This window comes from Plodia interpunctella, chromosome 7 (assembly GCF_027563975.2).
Source record: "Plodia interpunctella isolate USDA-ARS_2022_Savannah chromosome 7, ilPloInte3.2, whole genome shotgun sequence".
In the NCBI taxonomy this organism is placed as follows: Eukaryota; Metazoa; Arthropoda; class Insecta; order Lepidoptera; family Pyralidae; genus Plodia; species Plodia interpunctella.
The window spans coordinates 1,959,844-1,981,783 of NC_071300.1; the positions used below are offsets into that span (position 1 = coordinate 1,959,844).

General features: G+C 34.8%; 1 protein-coding gene across 1 annotated transcript; it reads left to right on the top strand.

Moving 5' to 3' along the window:
• The first annotated feature begins 1,742 nt into the window (after nt 1-1,742).
• Nucleotides 1,743-20,379, top strand: LOC128671619 (aminopeptidase N-like). The gene is made up of 13 exons (XM_053748276.2): nt 1,743-2,383; nt 8,126-8,299; nt 10,901-11,215; nt 12,201-12,390; nt 12,575-12,834; nt 13,190-13,373; nt 13,901-14,087; nt 15,372-15,469; nt 15,815-16,003; nt 16,376-16,548; nt 17,329-17,448; nt 18,217-18,304; nt 19,016-20,379. Exons 1-13 carry the CDS (start codon nt 1,911-1,913, stop codon nt 19,118-19,120), a joined length of 2,556 nt encoding a protein of 851 aa, XP_053604251.1. The 5' UTR covers nt 1,743-1,910; the 3' UTR covers nt 19,121-20,379.
• The last annotated feature ends 1,561 nt before the right edge of the window (nt 20,380-21,940 follow it).

A 21,940-nucleotide genomic window follows, 5' to 3' on the forward strand; every position in this document is an offset into this window, starting at 1 on the left:
AATCTGTGTGATTTGTCCGTATATATTTATTTATTTACTCTATACTTTGGCCAAGGGTCATACAATAAAATGACACTGGCAAAAGCAAGACGATTAGAACAAACTTTGACAATTTCGTTGTCAATATAGCCTTCTTATTGCTGGTATTTTTAAAATTACTTATTAATTGCTTTATGTATTTAGAGCCATTAGGTGCCCCTCCTTTGTTTGCGCTTTATATATAATTATAAATAACCTTGTATAAATTATTTACGAGAAAAGTAAAGGCGACAGGAAAAATGACACTTGAATTCATCGAACGATAATATTTTTTATTCATTTATAATTGTATTAATTTATAATTATCCATCATGATTATTATGCAAATTCGAAAAACTAAATTCACACTAGTTTCATTGTACAGATCACTAATCTCAACTAATATTATAAATGGGAAAGTAAGTTTGTTTGTTACCTCTTCACACTTAGTGGTAGGTATCTAACTGAACCAATATTCTTGAATATATAAAATTAAAGAGTATTGTGAAGGATATAGGGCACCTTTCATCGCGGAAAAATCTATTGTTCCCGTGGGTATTGCGAAAAAATTGTATTCTATTATAGGTGGCGCTAAATGCTAATAAAAATAGACTTTGCAATGAAAATACTAGATGGCGCTGTATGTATTTTGAATGCGCTATGGATATGGTATAATAATAACAATAAATACAGTCATATATAGCCGACATAGATCTTTGTTACAAAGAAATGAGGCGTGCATATCGTATACAAGATCGTCCTACACGTTTATATTGAGTAGAATTTTGGCGCCAAAACAATTTCTTGTACGTGGGTGCAGCACTTAGCAACTGACAATAGAAAACCGTTAGTTCCGCATTGTAATGCACTTTCTGTTTTGAAATTGTTACATTTATTTCGTTAATTTGGCATTTGGTGAAGCAATGAATTGATATTGAGAGCCTGTTTCTTCCAAAAACAATATCGAGATTCTTTCAACGTTCGTCTAGAGCTGGAAATAAAATATGTTTTTAAGACTATTTTTTGACAAAATACTCAAATTACACATTTTGAAATTATTACACATATTTGAACGTTCTTAGAACGAGTTACCATAAAAAGGTAATCAGTAGGTTACATTTTGTGTTTGTTTAAACCACTAATTTAAAAATTAGAAAATTCCACAGAAGAGGATTCTCTTCTGTGGAATTTTCTAATGCGCATTTAGGTCTTTTGGGTACTCCTCAAAAATATAATAAAATTTATTTATATTTAATTCTTATTATTTTAACACTCGTCAATGTCAAAGTAAAAACCCACATATTTTATGCCGCTGTTGAATAAAATTTAAATAAATAAATTTAAATTATTATACAAACTTAATACACTTTAGACAATTGAACCGAATTATCGAAGTTTGTTATGTTTAAAATAGATTTTTATAACATCAACTAGGTGTCTTAAAAATAAAGATTCGCTTCTAAGAAAAAGTTTTAAAGGAAAAACCATTTAGTCAGCGTGTAAACACCGAAAAATAGTACTGTCTGTACCAAAAAACAAATAATTATATACATCACGAATATAGAACATTATTAACCATTTTAAATTGACACGCGGATTTGTATGGAGTAACCTCTTTTCTTCAGTAAGTTTGAAATGGGGCGGGAGGATGGAAGGCCTATCTATGTTGGTCAAGTGTGAGTGGCGCCAAAGCCGACTTTTATTCAGTAAGGTTCCGAGTCAAAATGCACTATTGCTCGCGCTGCGATCGTACGTCTCTGATCGCTCCGTAATTGGCGGGAGTTTCAAAACGATTCGAAAAAAGTAAAAAAAAATTTAAATGTACTTTCGTTTGCTGGCACAAACGTTTACATTATTGAAAAAAAAAGTGTGATCAACATTCGAAAAACAAAATGATTTCCCGCGCATTTGTTCTTTTATTTCTTTTTTCTCTGGCTAACGCGTCTTTTGTGATCGAAGAAGAATGCCTTAATTACACAGTGTACCCAGTGCAATATGAATTGACGATTATTCCATACATAACCGAGTTTTCTCCATTTTTCGATTGCCAAATAAGTATCAATGTGATTGCGAATGCACCAGGTGTACGAATGATAGAACTCGATGCTAAAGACTTGGAGATCAATTTTAGTTCCATTTATGTTATGAAAGGTAACATCGATATAGTAAGCCGTTCTAGACCTTATGAATATGACGTTAAGAATGGAAAATTGTACATTTATTTGGCCGAGCCTTTGATTCCATACAATAAGAATAGTAAAATCAATCAAAGCTATCACATAAAATTGGTGTATAGAAAAAAAGTCACAGAAAAAGATGAAGGGATATTTTTGGTCAAATATCTTGACGAGAATCAACAGAGCAAGTAAGTATTGTTTTTCCGCTTCTCTATTTTTTTTTATACTTAACAATTTCCAAAAGAAACACCCCACGTGTTTCTTACTAGTGAAATTCGATTTCTTTCTTTCTACCTAGTGAAATTCGAAAAAAATATCGACTATCATTCTGACGATCGATAAATTTATAATAAAGTAAAGACGAATTTGCTAAATATCTATTACTTAATAAAATAAGTCGTGAGTCAAGTTTGGTGCAAACTGATGACTTAAGGAACCTATTCAACATAGCATTAGTTGTCTCTTATATTATGTCATAGTGTGAGTTTGTTTATCAACACTTAACTGAATGCTAGTTATTCGAACGCGAACACACTTCTTCGCCATGTAAATAAGGTTTAAAAGACAAGAAGTTACAGTCACACAAAACGCATTTTTCCGCTTGTCTCCCATGAGGGTTAATTAGAAAGAAATTCCTATCGTTGCCTATTAAAATATGGGGCGAAGAGAATAAAATTTATTCATTTCAGTTTATTCCTCCATGTTCAATAAAAAATAAAAACAATAAAAATAAAAATAGTCAATGACGTTTAATCACAATATATTGATGATGTACATAGTTCGGTGATATTTTCCTGATTACCGAAAAAAAGTTTAAGTTGATTACTTATGTTCATAAAAGCGAGGTTTCAAATTAATCCGCGCTTTTCAACTCATCATCAACCAACCCACCAAGTGAAGCGCACAGCGATTCTAAAGAAGTTTTCACATCAAAATATACTAATTTTATAATCACGCCTTACACCAGATGCATCGTATTATCTAATAATAACAAGAGTGATCTTGAATCTCATTGCTGTGAGGTCACGGCGGCGGCGCACGCGTTGCCAAGCTGACTCATTTACGTGGAAATCATGCAGAAAAACAATTGTTTGCCAATATTGTGACTGACATATTCGGGCTCACAATGGCTTCGTTGGAGACAGTGACTTGTTTGTACATTGAAACAGTCACGTGAATAATGTGTACGTATGACGAATTTGACAGAATTGGTTACATTCGTCCACTTTGCAATGGTGTGTTACGTGTTGCTTTGCAAAAGTGACATATAAAATTGCAACTTTTATTTATTTGAGAAAGAGTCATAAATATTGCCAGCCTTCTGGGAACTTTACCGCACGACGACGGCAATTTAGTGTCAATTTTTATTTAAATTAATTTAATATTTATTAATTTAGTTTTAATTTTTAATTTTAACAAATAGCTTAAGTGTGTATGTGTAGGTAATTTTATATTCGATATTGTCTATGTTATTATCACATTGTAATATTTATATATGTCCTATTTATAAATAGAATGTTTTCGCTACCATTAATTTTATGCTCATTTTAAAATTAGTTTAGAACAACATATTTCTACATTTGTGTGAACATTTAGCAAGTCTTGTTACAATGTAACTTAAGGATAATCTTGCATAATTCCACAAATACCGACGAATATGGTGAACACCGTATAAGGATCTCAGACCAGACGGCCTTATCTCCCACGTGGGTATTCCAAGATGGCGTAGTTTTCCGTACCACCGTATTTTTAGGTATCCGTACCTCTAAAGGTAAAATCAAAACCTTTATATATCATTAACTTATCTGTCCGACTGTCTATCCGTCTGTAAATATATTTCTTAAGATCGTGTAGAGGTATCAAGTGAAATTTATATCTTTCACTCTAATCTACAGTCTTTTTTAGAAGTCAAAAAATCAAATTTATCAAGTCTATGCGAACATATTTATGCCGCTTTTTTTTTGCAATTTAACAAGGACATCAAAAGTAAATATATTTATGGGTACATCACATTCTAAAATCGTGAAAGGCATTAAAATACACTATTTATAAAGGAAAACAACATGAAGCTTATTTCGCGGAACCCTCGGCTCGGTAACACTTACACTTGACATTTGGACCGAGACGTTTTTTTTATAGGCCTACACAAATCATAGCAAGCACTGCAACGCGTGGGCATAATGCCTTAATTGCTAACGTCACTGATGTTGTCAAAATGATTGATAATGTCATGTTTAGGAAGATGTTGAGGTCGAAATTGACGGGCCATGTGGACCCTACATATGTTATCGACTGTTATCTGTTTTGACTATTATGAAATATTTATCTGTTTCTGTGTCAGATACAGTATGAATACACAGATACAGCATGAATCGTATATTTTTCGTCATTACCATTTTTTTTTCATGGCTTCAAAGTTCAGTCATACTTTTGAACCTTATTCATTCATACTAATGTCATAAATGCGAAAGTCTGTCTGTCTGCTCCGCTTTCACGGCTAAATCGTTGGACCGATTTTGATTACATTTGTTATGTACGTAGTTAAAAAGCGCGCACGCGCATGCGAGATACACTTTTTAAGCTTAAAATTGAACAATACAGTGTATAGTTTGAGATATAAATAATTGTTGAATTTCCTTTCTTATCTGAGTTTACACAGTTTCTTCCGCAGCCATGGAGAGTCGCAGCCCAGGGCGCTCTAAAGAATTTTTTGAACTAGTGTCGTTCTACATGGGTGGTCCTCTCTATAATGTTTATAGCAGTTATAAAAAAGTTCGCGCTTTAAACTTTTTTAAAAACAAAAATAATTAACAAAAACCCGTCGTAAAAGTTAATGAAATGGTAAAACAATCAGTAAGTTCCAAAATGGATGTTGATTTAGAGGTTACGGAATTAAAACAAATGTAGGTCGATGGGAAGACTTATTTTTAACACGTATTTATGTTCTTGGCTTTGTGTGAGAGGAATTTTATCGGCATTTGTTAAAGTGGAAATGGACTTTATACGTTTTGTTCGTTATTAGGAAACTAAAATTTTTGACTTTTTGTATAAAGCGAGTTTTTGTATAAAGAAATATCAGCAGCGATCCGATGATTAGTTTTTGTTGTTGACCAGTAAACAAAACCAGTAACAAAATTTGCGATCCTTCCTCTTGGCTGATGTTTTAAAACCCATATACATACAGGGTTTATGGTATCAAACGCAATACCTCCAAAAGACTACTTGGGCACATCAAAACAAGCAACTTTTATTCTACGACTTTTCGTGATTCGTAGTTTTTATTTTTCATATAAAAAAATACAATCTAATTTGCGATTCTACACATCTTATCTCTATGTAATAGTCAAGCAACACGAGAAAGTACCTACCAGTAGCGTTATGTAGCGGAATTGAACATAGAGTTAACGTTTTATAGAAACGACATTAAAACTAAAAAAGGAAAAAAAAAAAATTTATTACCTTGTATATAATGATTTGATTTAGTCTCATAATGTTTAGACACGAGACTCTCACATATGTGTTTGTTAAAAAAAACAATACATACAATATTGAAAATACATAATTACATAGGTACATATATTTGCAAGCTAAAATGAAAACATTTTTCAATATCGTACAGGTTACAACCGAATTAGCTATAATAATAATGTTTGTACCTCTGTTTGTGACATAGCTTGTCCAACAGCTAATTACCCTAATATATCTGCGTCAAGTCGGACGCGGCTCATTAGACAGGGAAGTAGAACAATAGGTGATGTTGTGGACAGAAATATTTTAGGAAGTTCTCACTTCGTCTAGTTCTACTGTAAAGTTTATATTAAGTCGCTCAATGGCACAGGCTGTGTCCCTGTGCTGATTATGCTGACAGATCTGCAATGCTTCGGTGACCCGTATCTGATTGCTGGGTCTCCATGAACTGCAGTGTTTGCTTACCATCAGGCAACTCGCATGTTTGTTTACGCACTATACTCGCTACACTATAAAAATAAGTCTTACTACTAATTACTGTTTACGGATTTTTAAGGAAGGTTTACATATAAATTTGACTTGTTGCAAAGCTTGGCCGTAAATAATAAAAAATGTTTAAAATTAATAGGTACTTATATTAAACTTAATGGGGAGTAATAATATTATCGTATCTAATACGTAATATATTTAGATAAAATTCCTTCCATAACTAAAGGTATTTTATCTAATTTCATGCCCTTGTAATTAACCAGTCATAAACTCACTATATGTCATTTGGTTAGGTTAATGATTTTATCTGGAATTATGACTAGAATCATTGTCGGGCAATCACCACATAAAACAATAACATTACTCAGCATAATACTATAAAATAGTTATATTGTTTATTAATTACAATCCATACCTGCTATACATACATACACATCAATATTTTAGTAGGTATTAGAAAATTACCTTAGGTTGTAATCATAAAAGTTATTTATCTACCTCATCTGAAATGTATAAATATAGTCATTTCCTATTTCGACTAATTTTTTCGACCGCCAGCTACATAGCAACTATTGTTTGGGTCGACCTTGTCGCAGTATTGGTATTTAGTACCTATTATATTAAACTAAGATTTCAGCTTCAACAACATAGCTGAACATGGCCTTGTGTTTTAATATTTAATGATACTAACCTAAATAATGTTTTATCACGACCCGTCCCGACTTCGTTCGGGTATAAACACAATTAATTGTACACCTAAATCTTCCTCAGGAACCATACTATCTATTGGTGAATACCGCATGAAAATCCGTGCAGTAGTTTTTTTTTTATTTATTTATTTATTTATTAACACACAAAACAGATTACAATACAATAATTGATAAATTACAAGCATTTTTTGGTATTGTTCTAAATTATAATCCAATGGAGGTGTGCCTAAAAGCTTTTAAACATAATATTTATAATATACTAGAGAGCGCTAGCAAAGTTTTTGAGTTTATTGCGAACAGACAGACAGACGCGGCAGAGGACTTTGTTTTATAATATGTAAGGACTAGGGACCTCGAAGACATTATTCAAATTTTAACTAAAATAATAAATCCCACCCTAACTATACTAAACCTTTTTCCATGTGTCAAAACGATATTCAAATTCAAATTTTTTTATTCAATATAGGATGATAACACCAGTTTTTGACGTCAAAAAATATAATATAATATAATAATAGTAGATAGATAGATAGATAAACTATAATAGTAGTAGTAGCGTAGAAAAAATATAATAGTAGTGGCGCGGAAAAATCTAATATTTTATCATAAAGTAGCGGCTCGTCACGGCTTCGTTTCGGTAAAACCATAATAAATTGCACACCAAAACCTTACTCAGGACAGGAATCACACTATTTATTTAAAATAAATCATCAAAATCCATTGCGTAGTTTTGAAACCATACATAGAGACATATAGACTGCGGGCACTGACGTGAAGTGATAATGCTAACGTCCAGGTCAAAGATAAATTATCCTTTACGACATAACACGGGAACGAACTCGGTATCCCGTTAATTAAATATGTGCGTGTGGTCTGACGGCCCACTTTTTGAAATCCTATGAAAATTTGCTTGGAATTTAGTGAACATTCCGAAAGAATTGTGAAAGTTGGAATTAGAATAAAATATAATTTTGTGAAAGCCAAATAACGATGTTTTAAACAGGGCCCTCAGTCCTCATAACCTGTAAAAAACTATACATGCTACAGATAAAGTCTTTACGCCAAAATCTAACATCTTACATAACAAAATTTGTGAAAACAACATATTATCGTTGAACGCTCTCCTGTATTATACAATCTTCATTTGAAATTAGCCCTCAGACCACACTTTCGCCTAATACAATTAAATGCAATATCAATATCACAAAATATCTTCAGCACTGGATGGAATAATAAAAAAGATGTATTATTTTTTAATTCCAGGTATCTCTTCACGACCCGACTTACCCCTAACAAGGCAAAGTATTTCTTCCCCTGCTTCGACAACCCTCGGTTCGAAGCAGTCTTCAAGTTCAGGGTATATGTCGTCGCCAAGAACAATGTGTGGCAATATACCAATACCAGTATCGTCATTGCCAATGAGCATAGGAAAGTTGTGTGAGTATTTTTAAGCCCCGATACAAAAAGAGGGGTATTATATTATAAGTTTGACCGTCTAAGTGTGTCTGTCTGTCTACGTGGCACCGTAGCTCATCAACTAGTGAATTTGGATGAGATTGATTTTATTTGATGGCTTATTCTTATGCGGTGGTTCTCAGATATATTTGATCAAAATCGGTTCAGTCGTTCAAAAGTTATAGCAAAATTAATATTGAAATTTGTCTAACAAATAAACTTGTTTTATTATATTTTTTGGCAAAATATAGCATATGAAACTTGCAAACTGGTTGATAATTTCACTAGTGTGTATGCGACTACTTGCCACTAAATGTCGATAGGTATTTGTAAAACTCATGTCAGATACCTCTAACGTTGAATAAAATCTGACACCAGTGTTAGCAAAATCACATTTGAAAAAAACCTCTCTGTACTATGTGTTTTGTGATAAATCTTAAAATACATCTCAAACTGGACCCAGTCGGTCATATGTTACGAGTTGTCCACAATAATTGACACCATTCTCAAAGCCGAGTATGGGATTGCGCCCTTAAATGGGCAAGGCTTTTACGGTTGGGTCTCAATACCCGCGATATGTGGCTTGGAAAGTGAAGCGAAAACACAAATTAGCACTTGATTTTCTAGTTGTGGCTCAATTTAGTATATTTTCTACGCTATGTTTTTTTTTTTAAGTTTTCGCCACGAAAAATGTCCGTGACAGAATTCTATCTAAACCTTGGCACCGTCAATATTATAATTGTGTGTTAAATTAAAATAGCCAAAACATATAAATTCTCTAAATAACGTACAGTCTGTAAAGTAAGGTAAAGAAAACGGTTTTTTTTTTTAATATACTACTACTATACTAGGATAAATTACACAAATTGAGCTAGCCCCTAGTTCGAGACTTGTGTTATGGGATACTAACTCAACGATACTATATTTTATAATAAATACATATATAGATGAACATCCAAGACCCGGGCCAATCAGAAAAAGATCATTTTCCATCATGACCCGACCGGGGATCGAACCCGGGACCTCTCGGTTCAGTGGCAAGCATCTTACCACTGCGCCACCGAGGTCGTCACATTATTCCCATGTGTCATTTTGACGAACTACATTGTTCCCTTTGCAATAAATAGAATGACGACCTCCGAGGCCTAATGGTATATGTTATAGAATTTTGTATCGTTGAGTTAGTATCCCATAACACAAGTTTGGAACTTATTTTGGGGCTTAATTAACCTGTGTGATTTGTCACTATATAGTTATTATTTATCAAGATTGGTTGATAAATACCCAATGTTGCCAGCAACAAGAGACAGCGCCCTCATTTTAGTTTCTTCACTTTTTGACTTCATAGTCGTATTCCTCATGGCTGAGGGTCGTGGTTGTTACGTGGAATGAAACACACACAACAACTTTCTTGGCATTATTATTAGAGTGGTTTTCCATTGTCTTCTCCATTTCACACACATGTTAATAAGAATCAACCAGTGTGCAGGTTTCCTCACGATGTTTTCCTTCACCGGAAGCAAGTGGTGGTGGATAAAAACTACTATACATGAGTCAGATTGGTATACAAACTCATTTGGCACGAGTAGGATTCGAACCTGGGACCTTTCGACCCACAGGCTTAATAGTCTTAACCATTACACCACCACCGCTTCACACTTCGCATTTTTTGACAGACTGTAGTTAATTCACGGCATTAATTACACTGTATTGTTATTTATGAATCTATTTCTTTATCATATCTTAACACATAATAAAATAGTTATTTATTTTCGTCGCTTACAAACAGACAACGCATTGCAGCAAGGGAAAGCCGATAATACCTTCTATTTCCTACGTATACGGAGAAACATCGAACGAAAGTCTACACAAAAACCTTGTACCATTTGTCATGTCTGCGCAGTATATTTTATTTTATGGCGATTCAACTTGATACGCAATTTTTTTCGTTCGTGGATGAACCGGCTAAATTAACTTTTTAACAAGATTTACAATTACCCAGGTCATTAAGTATCTCTATGTTTAAATGTATATTCATTTTATTTCTAGAAAATCAATATTGTATCAAAACTTGCCGAAATCCAGCTCGGTTTACCAGGTTTCCACTTTTTGTTATCCTCACATTCGACGTACGTGACCAGCCGATCTGGAATATCATCATCTGACGTTTATATTTTCTTTTGATTTTGTATCAGACTTTGTATTTGGTGACTTCTTTCTCGCTCATATGAGCGTTTTCCCGAATGCTTCCCAAGGATGCTTGCCAAGGATCCTCTTTCCTACTTTGTCTTCTCGACTTCGCACGGTCCTCGGCACCCTTTGGCTTCATATCCCATTTCCATACCTTCCTTGGTTTTAATGAATTAAGTCCAAGGAGGATATGGATATATTCTAAAATAGCAAGGTATATTTATGAAGAGTAAGCCTCATTGATGCAAAGTAATCGGGACAGCGCCCTGTCTGAATTCATTTCTGTCCTTTTTATAACTGTAATAAGTATGAACACTCACTAACACAGGTTAATAATTCTACTAACAAATTATATGAATTATATGGTAAATAAAAAAATATTATTATTTCCAGAAATGTTCCAAAAGACGTCATAATCGACTATTCGCCGTCACCCCAGGTGACTCTCAACCAGGTCGGCTTCCACTACTCTCGTTTCACAAACATTCTGACGTCATCCAAAAATGATATCTTCATGGTTTGGGCTCCAGGATACACGATACATCATTACAACTTCATATTGATGTATGGACAGAAGCTGATGGATCTGATACATGATTACTCTGGAGTGGAGAGACCAATATTGAATGGACCTATTCATTTGATAGCTGTGCCTTCTGACAGAATAGATGGCTATGAAGTGACCAGTTGGAATCTTCTAACAAATCGGTAAGTAAAAACATATATTTCATTATATATGTTGATGTTAAAACATATATTTGATTATATAATTATCATTTTTCTAACAGAATTGGCAATAATTGTTACAAAACAAAAATTATATACAATTTACCATTTATTTACAAATTTGAATTTGAAAAAGTCTACTTGTGACATTCTCACTCTTTACTGGCTAAAAAAATTACCTGTGACAAGGCTCTCAATAGTCTTTAATTATAATTGAATTATATTCACTAGACTTCAGTAAGTAGTCGTACGTGTCATGTCAGATCCCTTTCGCCTAAAGAGCCGACTTGAATAAAATCTGACACCAGTGTTAGCAATAACATATTCGATAAGAAATAAGATTACATTTTGCCCATAGGTGTCTGCTTTCATATTTCTATCAAGATTTTTTTCTTAAAGTATCAGACAAAAGGTCCCCAAGGTTTCTAACTATAGGTCTATGATGAGTCAAAAATCTAGAATAGTATTTTGTATACAATTCAAATACTTTACTAACAAGTTCTCGGTTTGCTATTTTCGAGGTCGTGTTATTATCGTTCTAAAATAGTCTCCACCTGTTCAAATGCAACCGAAAATATGTGTGCAGTAATTCTTACTCGAACATGAAGAAAATCTGTCTTAGTTTGTTTCTTTATGAAACCGATTTCGAGTAGGCATCCATCAGACTCAAGGGTCGATTCTACAAGATATTTCTGGTTCAAAAGTAATTTCATCATAATATCCTGTCCAATGTCTTTCTAAATGCAATTTTAAACTTAACCCCACTGTAACTTTTGTTAGCTATAACAATAGCTGCAGGTTACAGGGTTACAGGGTTACAGGTAAACATTATTTTAAGTCACTTCTTGTCAGCAGTGGTCGTTCTTAAATGCCAGTAGTTCGTAGCCTTTTAGAAATATTATAATTAATACAGTTTAAGATTTAACGTGAAAAGTGCCTGTGAAAGAAGAATATTTTCATTCCTCAGAGCCCATCGAATAGCCCACCAAGAAGAATATACCAGCATCAAGCAACTAGAAACGATGACATTCGAACTGGCCCAGCAGTTTTGCAGGATATGGTTGGGAAACCCTGGGGAACCCCAGAGGACCAGGTGGAGAGAAGAATGGTTCAAGGAGGGAGTTGCTACGTACCTAGCTTATTACTTCTTAGCTCAAGTACGTTCTAATTTTTTATAGAAATGTGATCACAATATCCTACTTAAATGTTGTGTTGATTATGTATACTAATGCATTGTAATCTTACTAATATTAAAATTGCAAAATTTAGATCTTTGTTTTATTGCAGGGTTTTTTTTACACCAAACATAATCATGATTTCGAAATCCTTTCGAACTTTCAGTACAACAACGGCGTTAGTCATATAAACCACAGGCAGCCTCTAGGCTCCTACGGCTTGGATATGAAGTTCCGTGCCATGGCCGTGGACTCTCACAGATTTACCCCACCACTGGCTAACTTCAACACAAGCCTAGCTGCGGAGATTCCAGTGAGGTACAAGGAGCTGGTCACGATGAAGACGGCGTCAATATTGTGGATGATGGAGAACTGGATCGGCTCGGAGAAGTTTCATAACGCATTGGTGAAATACATTAATAGTAGGTAAGTAAATTCTTTATTTTCTTCGAGCTTGTTCAAAAATCTCTATTAAGTGCAGTATCCGGATATCTTCGCATGAAACAAAGTCATAAAAGTAGAATATACAGATATAGAGATATATTTAGAAATATCTATATTGGAAGAAGTTATGAAATGTCAAGATTTTTTTCAATGGTTGATTGATTTGAAAATCTTGAGTTTCCTTTCCGGCAAATTCGTTTTCTGACATAACCGATTATTTGTTTGATATCTCAATTTAAAATAGTTTTGACAATTAATTATAACTACTTTGAGTTGCAACGTACAACGAAGTGGGCCAAATACGAGTATGTCATCACCCATGACATTTTATTATCAGGAGAGGTAAGTATATCTCGCTGCAAGACTTCACGGAAGCAATGGATCGGGACACGATCGAGTGCACGCACCGGTTCTCCAACGGGTCGCGCCTGCTGGCGCGCTGGCCGCGTCGCGCCGCGCCGCCGCTCGTGCTGCTGCGAGTGCTGCGGGATCGCCCGCTTAACGCCATTCAACTCACTCAGGTAATTCTGCTTTTTTAATTTAATTTATTTGAAAAAAATTGAGTTCTGTTTTTAAAAAGGAATTGTAAACACCATTTCAAATTGTTGCTCTAATGACTCAGATTTTAGCACTTAGTTTAGGTATTGTTATGTATTCTAAATGTACCAGTTTCAAATGTAAGTTGGTTAGAAAAATTATAGAGTTTTTATCATTGTTATTTATTAATTTCAAAAGATCAAAGCCTATATGAAATTGATGACTAATTAGAGAGCGATTCGGATTCGATTCTTTGGTCAAATCAGTCCAGTGCGATTTTGTATAACTTTATATTGCGGGTGTATCTTTTACATTGCAATTTTCTGGGCCGATATGGTTGCAGTCTTCGGTGGCTCCCTTGATCGCCTTGTACAACATTTCCAGAAGATTATGGAGTGATCTATTCTAGAGCGGGTCACCACATGCCTCGACGCTACCTAAATCAACGTTTACTAATGAATTTATTACTATGGTGAGATATGTAATTTTAATCTAGCTCAATTTCTTTCAGAGACGCTTCAGTTTTACCGCCGATCACCGGCAGAACACAGATTTCCTGATACCGATCTCGTACATAGTGCAGAACAACGAGGACTGTATCAACTGCTACCAGCCGCGATTCACAATCGGCAGCCAGTCGTACACCTTTGGTGAAAACCTAAACAACGGCTGGATTATTCTCAACAGGAATGCTTCAGGTACTAACGTTCAAAGTCAATCAATCATCATTTTCAGCCTTTTTAAGTCCACTTTTGAACATAGACCACATGACCCTCTCACGTACGCCATCTTCCTCTAGTTTATGACTCGTTTAAGTCGTCATAATTTTATATTTACTAGTTGGCGTCAGTAATTTAGTAAAAAAAAACGTTTACCAACGCCTCCAAAATGCAAATGGTGAAGAAAAAGCGCAACATTCTCCAGTGGAGCACTACTACTACCAATAATTAAAATTTTTTATTGTTTTTATGAAAGAATGATTTTTATTGCATAAAATGTGATACATACAATGGTATATACCATATTGCATAAACTTTTATTAAACGTTACTCTTTTTATTTTTGTATGATACTTTGTTTAATAAATCCTATTATATAGCTAGCTGCACTGGATCATTATTTACTTTTAACAGAAGATTCTATAGTCTGAATTTTATTATGACATATTTTGTGATATGTTAACAATCAAAACATTACAAATGAACATTGTAAATTGATGGCAAATAAAAACCATAAAAACTGATTTTCAATGTTCTCACCTGAGATTACTAATATCTTGCAATATATTTACAACCGATTAATTATTTATGTGAACTTGAAACTGCAAATAAGTCTCCAAGTCCTTGGCCAGTCTATAAACCTATTTCTGGTCTAGCCCACGCGCGCTACGTAACTAACTATGCTCCGATTAGACACACTACTAAAGTCTGTAAGTATACTGCATTTATTCTAATTGCACATGAACAAGACCTATCCTTGTTCTGTATGTTGTCAGTTGTTGTAAATGACTGTATATTAGTAGCTGACCAACAGTTATACTAAAGTAATCCAAAACTCTTCTAGTCTAAGAGTGAAAGGAAGACCCAGACCAACTGTTTCGATTCCTGACAGATTGTAAAATTAAATGAGGGAAAAGTCTATACATCTATTTGTTTTTGACATATATATGGCTAGCAACTTTCATTTGCAATTCCACCAGTAAGCCAACCATAGATAAAATTAATTTCTTTTATCTATGAAGCCAACGGTCATACAGCTAAACGTGGTCATTGGTTTGGAAGAGCTCGTGGCTCTGTCTAATCCGTAAAGCATAAAGGAGTGACACTATATCTGTATAATAATCCTACTAATATCAATGAATAAAACTATTCGGGTATGTAAAATCTATTGGATGTATTTCAATGATACACGGGTAGAATATGACTTGTAGGGAAGATAATTAATATGAAATACATATAAAAGATAATAAAATACATTTTTCAGGGTATTACCGAGTGAATTATGACGAAACTACTTGGAAGCTCATAGCAAAGACTCTTGAAGAAAATCATGAAGCGATCGATGAACTCAATAGAGCACAAGTAAGTGACAAACCCAATTAACGACTGTTATTGCAGTGATAGATAACATATCCATACAAATATTATAAATGCGAAAGTCTGTCTGTTTGTTCCGCTTTCATGGCTAAACCGTTGGACCAATTAGATGAAATTTGGTATGCATATAGTTAATGGCTCCCATTTAAACATTGGGTACTTTTTAATTTTAAATATCAACCCTCAAATGACTATAATGGGGGGTGAAAGTTGGTCCGCTTTCGCAGAGAATATCACGCGGACGAAGCCGCGAGAAAAATCTAGTTCAAAATAATGTCAAATATTGTACAAACGTATCAGAAAATAATTATATGTTCTCCTGACTTGTAGATTGTCAACGATGTATTCGCACTGTACGTAGCTGGAGATATTAGTCTCCCTCTAGCGATGGAAATACTGAACTATTTGGACAAGGAGCACAATGCTGTGGTGTGGAAGGCGGCCATTTCGGGTTTCGACCTGCTGAAGACTGAAGAGAACGGGTGCAACATGACCAGGCACTTGTACAAAGAATGGCAGGTAAAATTAATTTTATGTAAGAAAGTACTTGCTATAAAAGGTCTCATGCATAGTAAATTTTGGTTCCAAAATCTGTACCAATTTTCTTTTCTCTTATTTGAATTTATGCACCTATCATAAATATTGCTATCTTTGGTTGACTGGATGAGATCCCTTTATAGGATAAGTCCTCAATTACTTGCCTTCTTGTTATTCTTCTTTTCCGAGTGTTTTATTGCTAACACTGGTGTCAGATTTTATTCAACTAGTCTAAATGCATCTAACATGACTTTTACGACTTGTTATGTACTTTTTAACATGTGTTGTTTGTACAACAAAGCTATTACAAACAAATATTGGTCAATAATATTTATTTTATAAATCCATCATCAGGAGTTCATGAAACGGAAGATAGCTCCGACATACAACAAGCTGTCCAACAGCCACGACTACAACACGAGGTTGTCGCGGAGTTCTGTGGTAAACTTCGCTTGTTTCCTGAAGTATCAGCCGTGTATTCAAAACCTGAAGTATATGTACGAGCAATACAGGAGGGGGAACATGAGGTTGGTATACGAAGACAAAGAAAACTATTTTTGAAAATAATAATCAGATGAAAAAAATCAGGAATCGAGCGGGAATTGAACCCGCGTCCCTGTCTATCCGGGACAGTGCTCTTGATCACTGAGCTATCGAGACCATGCCAGTTCCACTGAATTAATTCATCTCTTCCGTCTTACGCCGACGTATTTTCCCACTGTTATAAGCAAGAAATCATGTTTTTTTTTTTAATACTCAAGCATCTATTTAAATGGAGCACTGTCCCGGATAGACAGGGGCGCGGGTTCCTTTCCCGCTCGATTCCAGAATGTTTTCAGCTCATTATTATTTTCAAAAATAAGTTAAAAAGCATGTATGACATGTATAACAAATCCAGAATACTATTTGACAAATAAATTAATATGGTTGACTGGTAGAGAATGATTGACCATGATACAACATTTAAATTTATTTAAAACAACTCTTGAAAGAAAGGTGAAAGGAAGAAGATATCCAGGTAGACCAAGCAAGCAAGTTATATCAACGTTAAAAGTAAATCCGAAGATACAGATGTAGCGAATACTCCACCGACAATTAGTGTCCATGCTCTTATCGATGGAGTATTATACACCGAGAAAGCTAATCTAATATAATATAATGATAAGACCTATCTCTTAAATAATAAGAAGAAAGTAGAGGATGCTTTTAATACTAAAGTCCATTGCACGGACATGATTGTTATATCACGCGTTGAACGATTAAAAGATATATCAAAAATGTCATTGTCGTAATAATCCTCATTTCAGATTAGACCCAGACTTTCGGGAAGCAATTTACTACATGCTGCTGCAAGACAACTCATACTTCGGAGCGAACAGACTCAACGATTTCGAGGAAGACGACAGGAGACGCGCTGAACATAGATTGTTAGTACTTAGACCCATCTTTCTTTTTCTCTCAAACATAAAATAAATAAATAAAATAATAAATAAATATATTAGGACAAATCACACAGATTGAGCTACCCCCAAAGTAAGTTCGAGACTTGTGTTACTAACACAACGATACGTATTTGATCATGACCCGACCGGAGATCGAACCCGGGACCTCTCGGTTCAGAGGCAAGCACTTTACCACTGCGCCACCGAAGTCGTCAAATCAACAACAACAGCAAGGAATAAACAATAGCTCCAAGGAAGCAGTACTTCTTATGTGGTCTTCAAGGTCGGAGCCCAGGGTCCGCTTTCCTACTTTTTCGCCTCCACTTTGCACGATCGTCGGCATTCCTAGTTGTCAGACCACGTTCCTAGGTGTCACGCATATCATCCTTGATGAGATCAAACGTATCTTGTTACGACGTAAAACGTAACGGTTTGCCTTCTACCAGGGCCGGACGACGCAAGACGTGGCGGCTGGAGTTTGTCTGCAATGTCACGGACATGACGACTGCCGTATCGTGCCTTGTCACAATTATTTTATGTCGCTTTCACGCTCACTAGATCGACATCTCACTTTCTCTTACGTTTCCATAAATGTCTCTTCTATTCTGTCGGCGAATCGTTCGTAGATAAAGGGTTCTGTCGTTCAAACGCCCGATGTCGAAACATTATGTGGACGAAACAATTGTCGGAGAACCGTTACAGATTCCTTACACTTTCTTCATTTGTTCACGTCATTGTCACAATTTGTTTCAGAAAAGAGGAAAACAGATTCATAATGAAGACTCCAGTGGGAGTGCCGCGGCCGATGCCCATCATCATGTCCACTACCACTGAGTCTACGGTGAGCACAAACATTTTCCCTTCTCTTGCTCGTAAAGTTTGACATTTTGATTGGTAAACTACTGATTTGAAAAGCTCACAATTTTTTTTTTTTTTGTTTATGAGTAAAAAATAAAATTTCATACAAAAGCAAAATGCCATAGAGCTAAAAAGTAAAATCTTCGTCTAATCAATTATTTTAAGTGGTTCGCGTAATCGCGCGTACCGAAATTTAATTTGATTTCGCGTCAACGAAAATTGGAATGCTTATATAGTACTAACTGCACGACGGGACTTTACTCCGATGGGAATTTCGAAATGAAAAGTACCCAATGTGTTACCAGTGTGTGTACTCAGGTTATATTCTACCTACAGGTGCTAGTATTTTAATAAATATTGCGTTCAGTGAGCTTCAAAACTAATTTCGTCCGTGTATTCTGAAGTTGTTTATTGATCACGCCATTGTTTTCCCTGGAGACCTCCATGTTAAGAGAAAACCAAATTTTGAAGCAGATATCTTCAACCGATCGAGCTGAAATTTTGTACACATGTTTAGTTTGGATGATAATGCATTATTTTGATATACATCATTTGATGGGCTCCCAATGAGAGAACTCTCAATTTGGCGCAAGGTCATAATTTTTTCGTCACGCGTTGAAAAGTCTCTCTGACGACTATACAATCTTAGCATAAAAAATGTCATTTTTCTAAAAAAAACCTTTATTATTTTCAGACATTGATAGCGTCTCCGATAATGACACATCAAGCAGGTTCCTCATCAACACTCATTCCTTCTCTATTCATCGCTGTGCCGCCATTACTGTTTGCTTTAAGATAAAGTTGTTAAGAAATTCTTAGAACATATTTGTAATTTGATTGCACAAAAAATAAATTTTAAGATGTGAAAATGGCAAAAGTTAAGTGGAGTGAGTCATATTCATAAAAAAATTCAACAAATTTTTTTACCGATTTAATATAAATTTATTTAATATAAATGTATTCTATTTTAATATTATTTTTAACCACCGACGCCAAAAAGGTGTGTTATAAGTTTGACCGCTAAGTGTGTCTGTGTACGTGGCACCGTAGCTCATCAACGGGTGAGCCGATATGGATGGGTTTTTTTTTGATGGCTAATTTTTATGCGGTGATTCTTAGATATGTTCGATCAAAATCGGTTTAGCTATTCAAAAGTTGTAGCGAAATGAATATTGAATGTGGTGGGTTTTTTAATTTGTCTAAAAAATAAACTTGTGTAATATTTGACATTAAAATAAATATACAAATTTTTTTATTTAAATGTACCTATTTTTTTTTTAAGTTGGAATTTTTTATGAATAAAACGGGAAGTATACTTGTTGTCGATTGAGGATTCGAGGATCATTGGAGAATATTACGAAATATGAAAAAGATTATGTAAATCTTTAATAAATCTTGGAGTAAGCACAGAAAGTAACAATTGAAAGGGAAGTACATACTTATTTTTCGAAATAATACTATAGTTAATAACGTGCTTATAATAAATACTCTTTACCATTCTTAAACACACTGCCTTTTGTTAATGTAGTTAATATATACATTTTGCTATACATTTTGAACATATGAAAGTTTGTCTGTCTGCCTCGCTTTCACGGCCAAACCGCTGGGCGCATTTAGATGAAATTTGGTTGATATTATAACTACTTATTTATTTATCTACTGAATAATTATTGAGTTGAAATAAAAGTAAAACACACGATATTATGTAAAAAAAAATATTTCAAAGAAAAACATTTTCAATGTATTTATTAACATTCCTTGATTATTTTTATAATGAAATATGTAATGTGTATATATTTTTCGTCTGTATTTTAGTTAACAATAAACTATTATAGTTAAATTAATTTATTCTTGTTACATACACATTAATTTATTAAAAGGCTCTTCATTTTATTGTTAAAAAAGTAGTTTTAATGTAAAAATACATTTAGTTTATCGTGTAATCTAGTCACGTTTATTTCACTTATGTATAATACATTTTGGTACAAATAGTTATATACTAAAATAAGCAATTATTTACACTGTCATAATACGATCAAATTCGATGTTTAATTTAAAATGTTACTTAATTTATTTCATCGTTACTAATAAAATTTTAAATAAAAAGGTGGTTTATGAATTACGGTTATCTCCAAAAACATGTTTGAAAACTAAAAAAAAAATACATGCGAATAAACGAACTAGTTATGCACCCAGACAGGGATTTTTATCAACATCTACAGCCCTCAGTGACCCACCGCTGGGTACAGGCGATACACCAACCTTCTCTGTCCTGGGCCATCCATGTCCAATTGATGCAGTATTAACCCATTTACCTATATAGTGGGTTTTACCGAAAAATTTTCGCCCGATCGCTCCGTCGGGCTCCGTTGTTTTGACATTGACATGTGACGACTTACGTCAAAACTCTGTATGAGGTCGAGTACCTATGTCAAGATTTTTGCTTTGTTCTACCTTCATCCACCAATGGACGTCAACGCAACGGAGGACTACGGAGCGAAACGTAGCAATGGTCTTGAAATCCATCACTAGAAGCGCCATCTATAAATAAACACCAATATTACCGACATGGTATAGCAATCTACGAAGATAGAGCCCTCACTACAGCTAGTGCCACTCCAGCTCCACACCGTCCTCGAATAGTTTACCAAACTTTAAAGGATTCGGTGTATTGTTGAGTTTTCATTGCGGTGAATAAAAGCTACCATATATAAGCGCGTTCACATCGGCATTTATCTAAGTCCGACGACATTGTTGAGCTGGCATATGCTACACAAAAAACTTGTTGTTACACTGTTTATTACACTAAAAAGCGCATAGATGGCGCTTTATGAAAAAATATTTTCTATCAGAGAGCCGTGCTCACGTTTAATACCTATCCGTTGGTTTCCGTAAGTTTTGACACTGATGTATGTTGATGTAGGTACGTAGAAACTTCATACAGTTTCTGCGTTGTCTGTCGACGGAGTACGACCGAGCAATGAGACATGGCTCTTATTTGAGCGTGACCAGATGTGAAGTGAAGCCCAAAGTCCGCTTGAAAAATTACTTTCGCGCCGTCAGTTCCATCGATCCCGGGTTTATTATCAAAACGTCAAAAAAATATTCCTTTATTTCGATCGAATAGGTATCTTCTAAGGACTCTGGACGATGAGGTTTTGGACGACGTAACATACCTTTTCGTTCATACTGTATCTGTCACTCTAAATAAGTGTCATGCCTCATTCCTCAGTCGTTGTCGCAGCTCCATATTCTGTTTTTTCTATAGGTTTTGATACTGACGTGCGTTGACGTGCGTCAAAACTCCAGTAATTTTTGCGTTGTCTAATCTGTCGACGGACGTCAAAATGAGGAGGAGCACGACCGAGCAAAGGAGCAAAATGGCTCTGTGTTAACAACCTAAGAACTATTTCACACTTCGGATTTCCACAAAAATCTCTCCAAAATAATATAATTGGCATTTCAATCAGCAAAGACGTATGCACTTATCCCTCATTTGTATTGGAGGCGCGCCAAATAGCGATAATTAAAATACTGAAGCGATATCGAACGAGATCATTGCCGAAGTATTCGTGGTCGATCTTGGAATGCTGCGCTTAAAAAAAAGGTACATTGTATT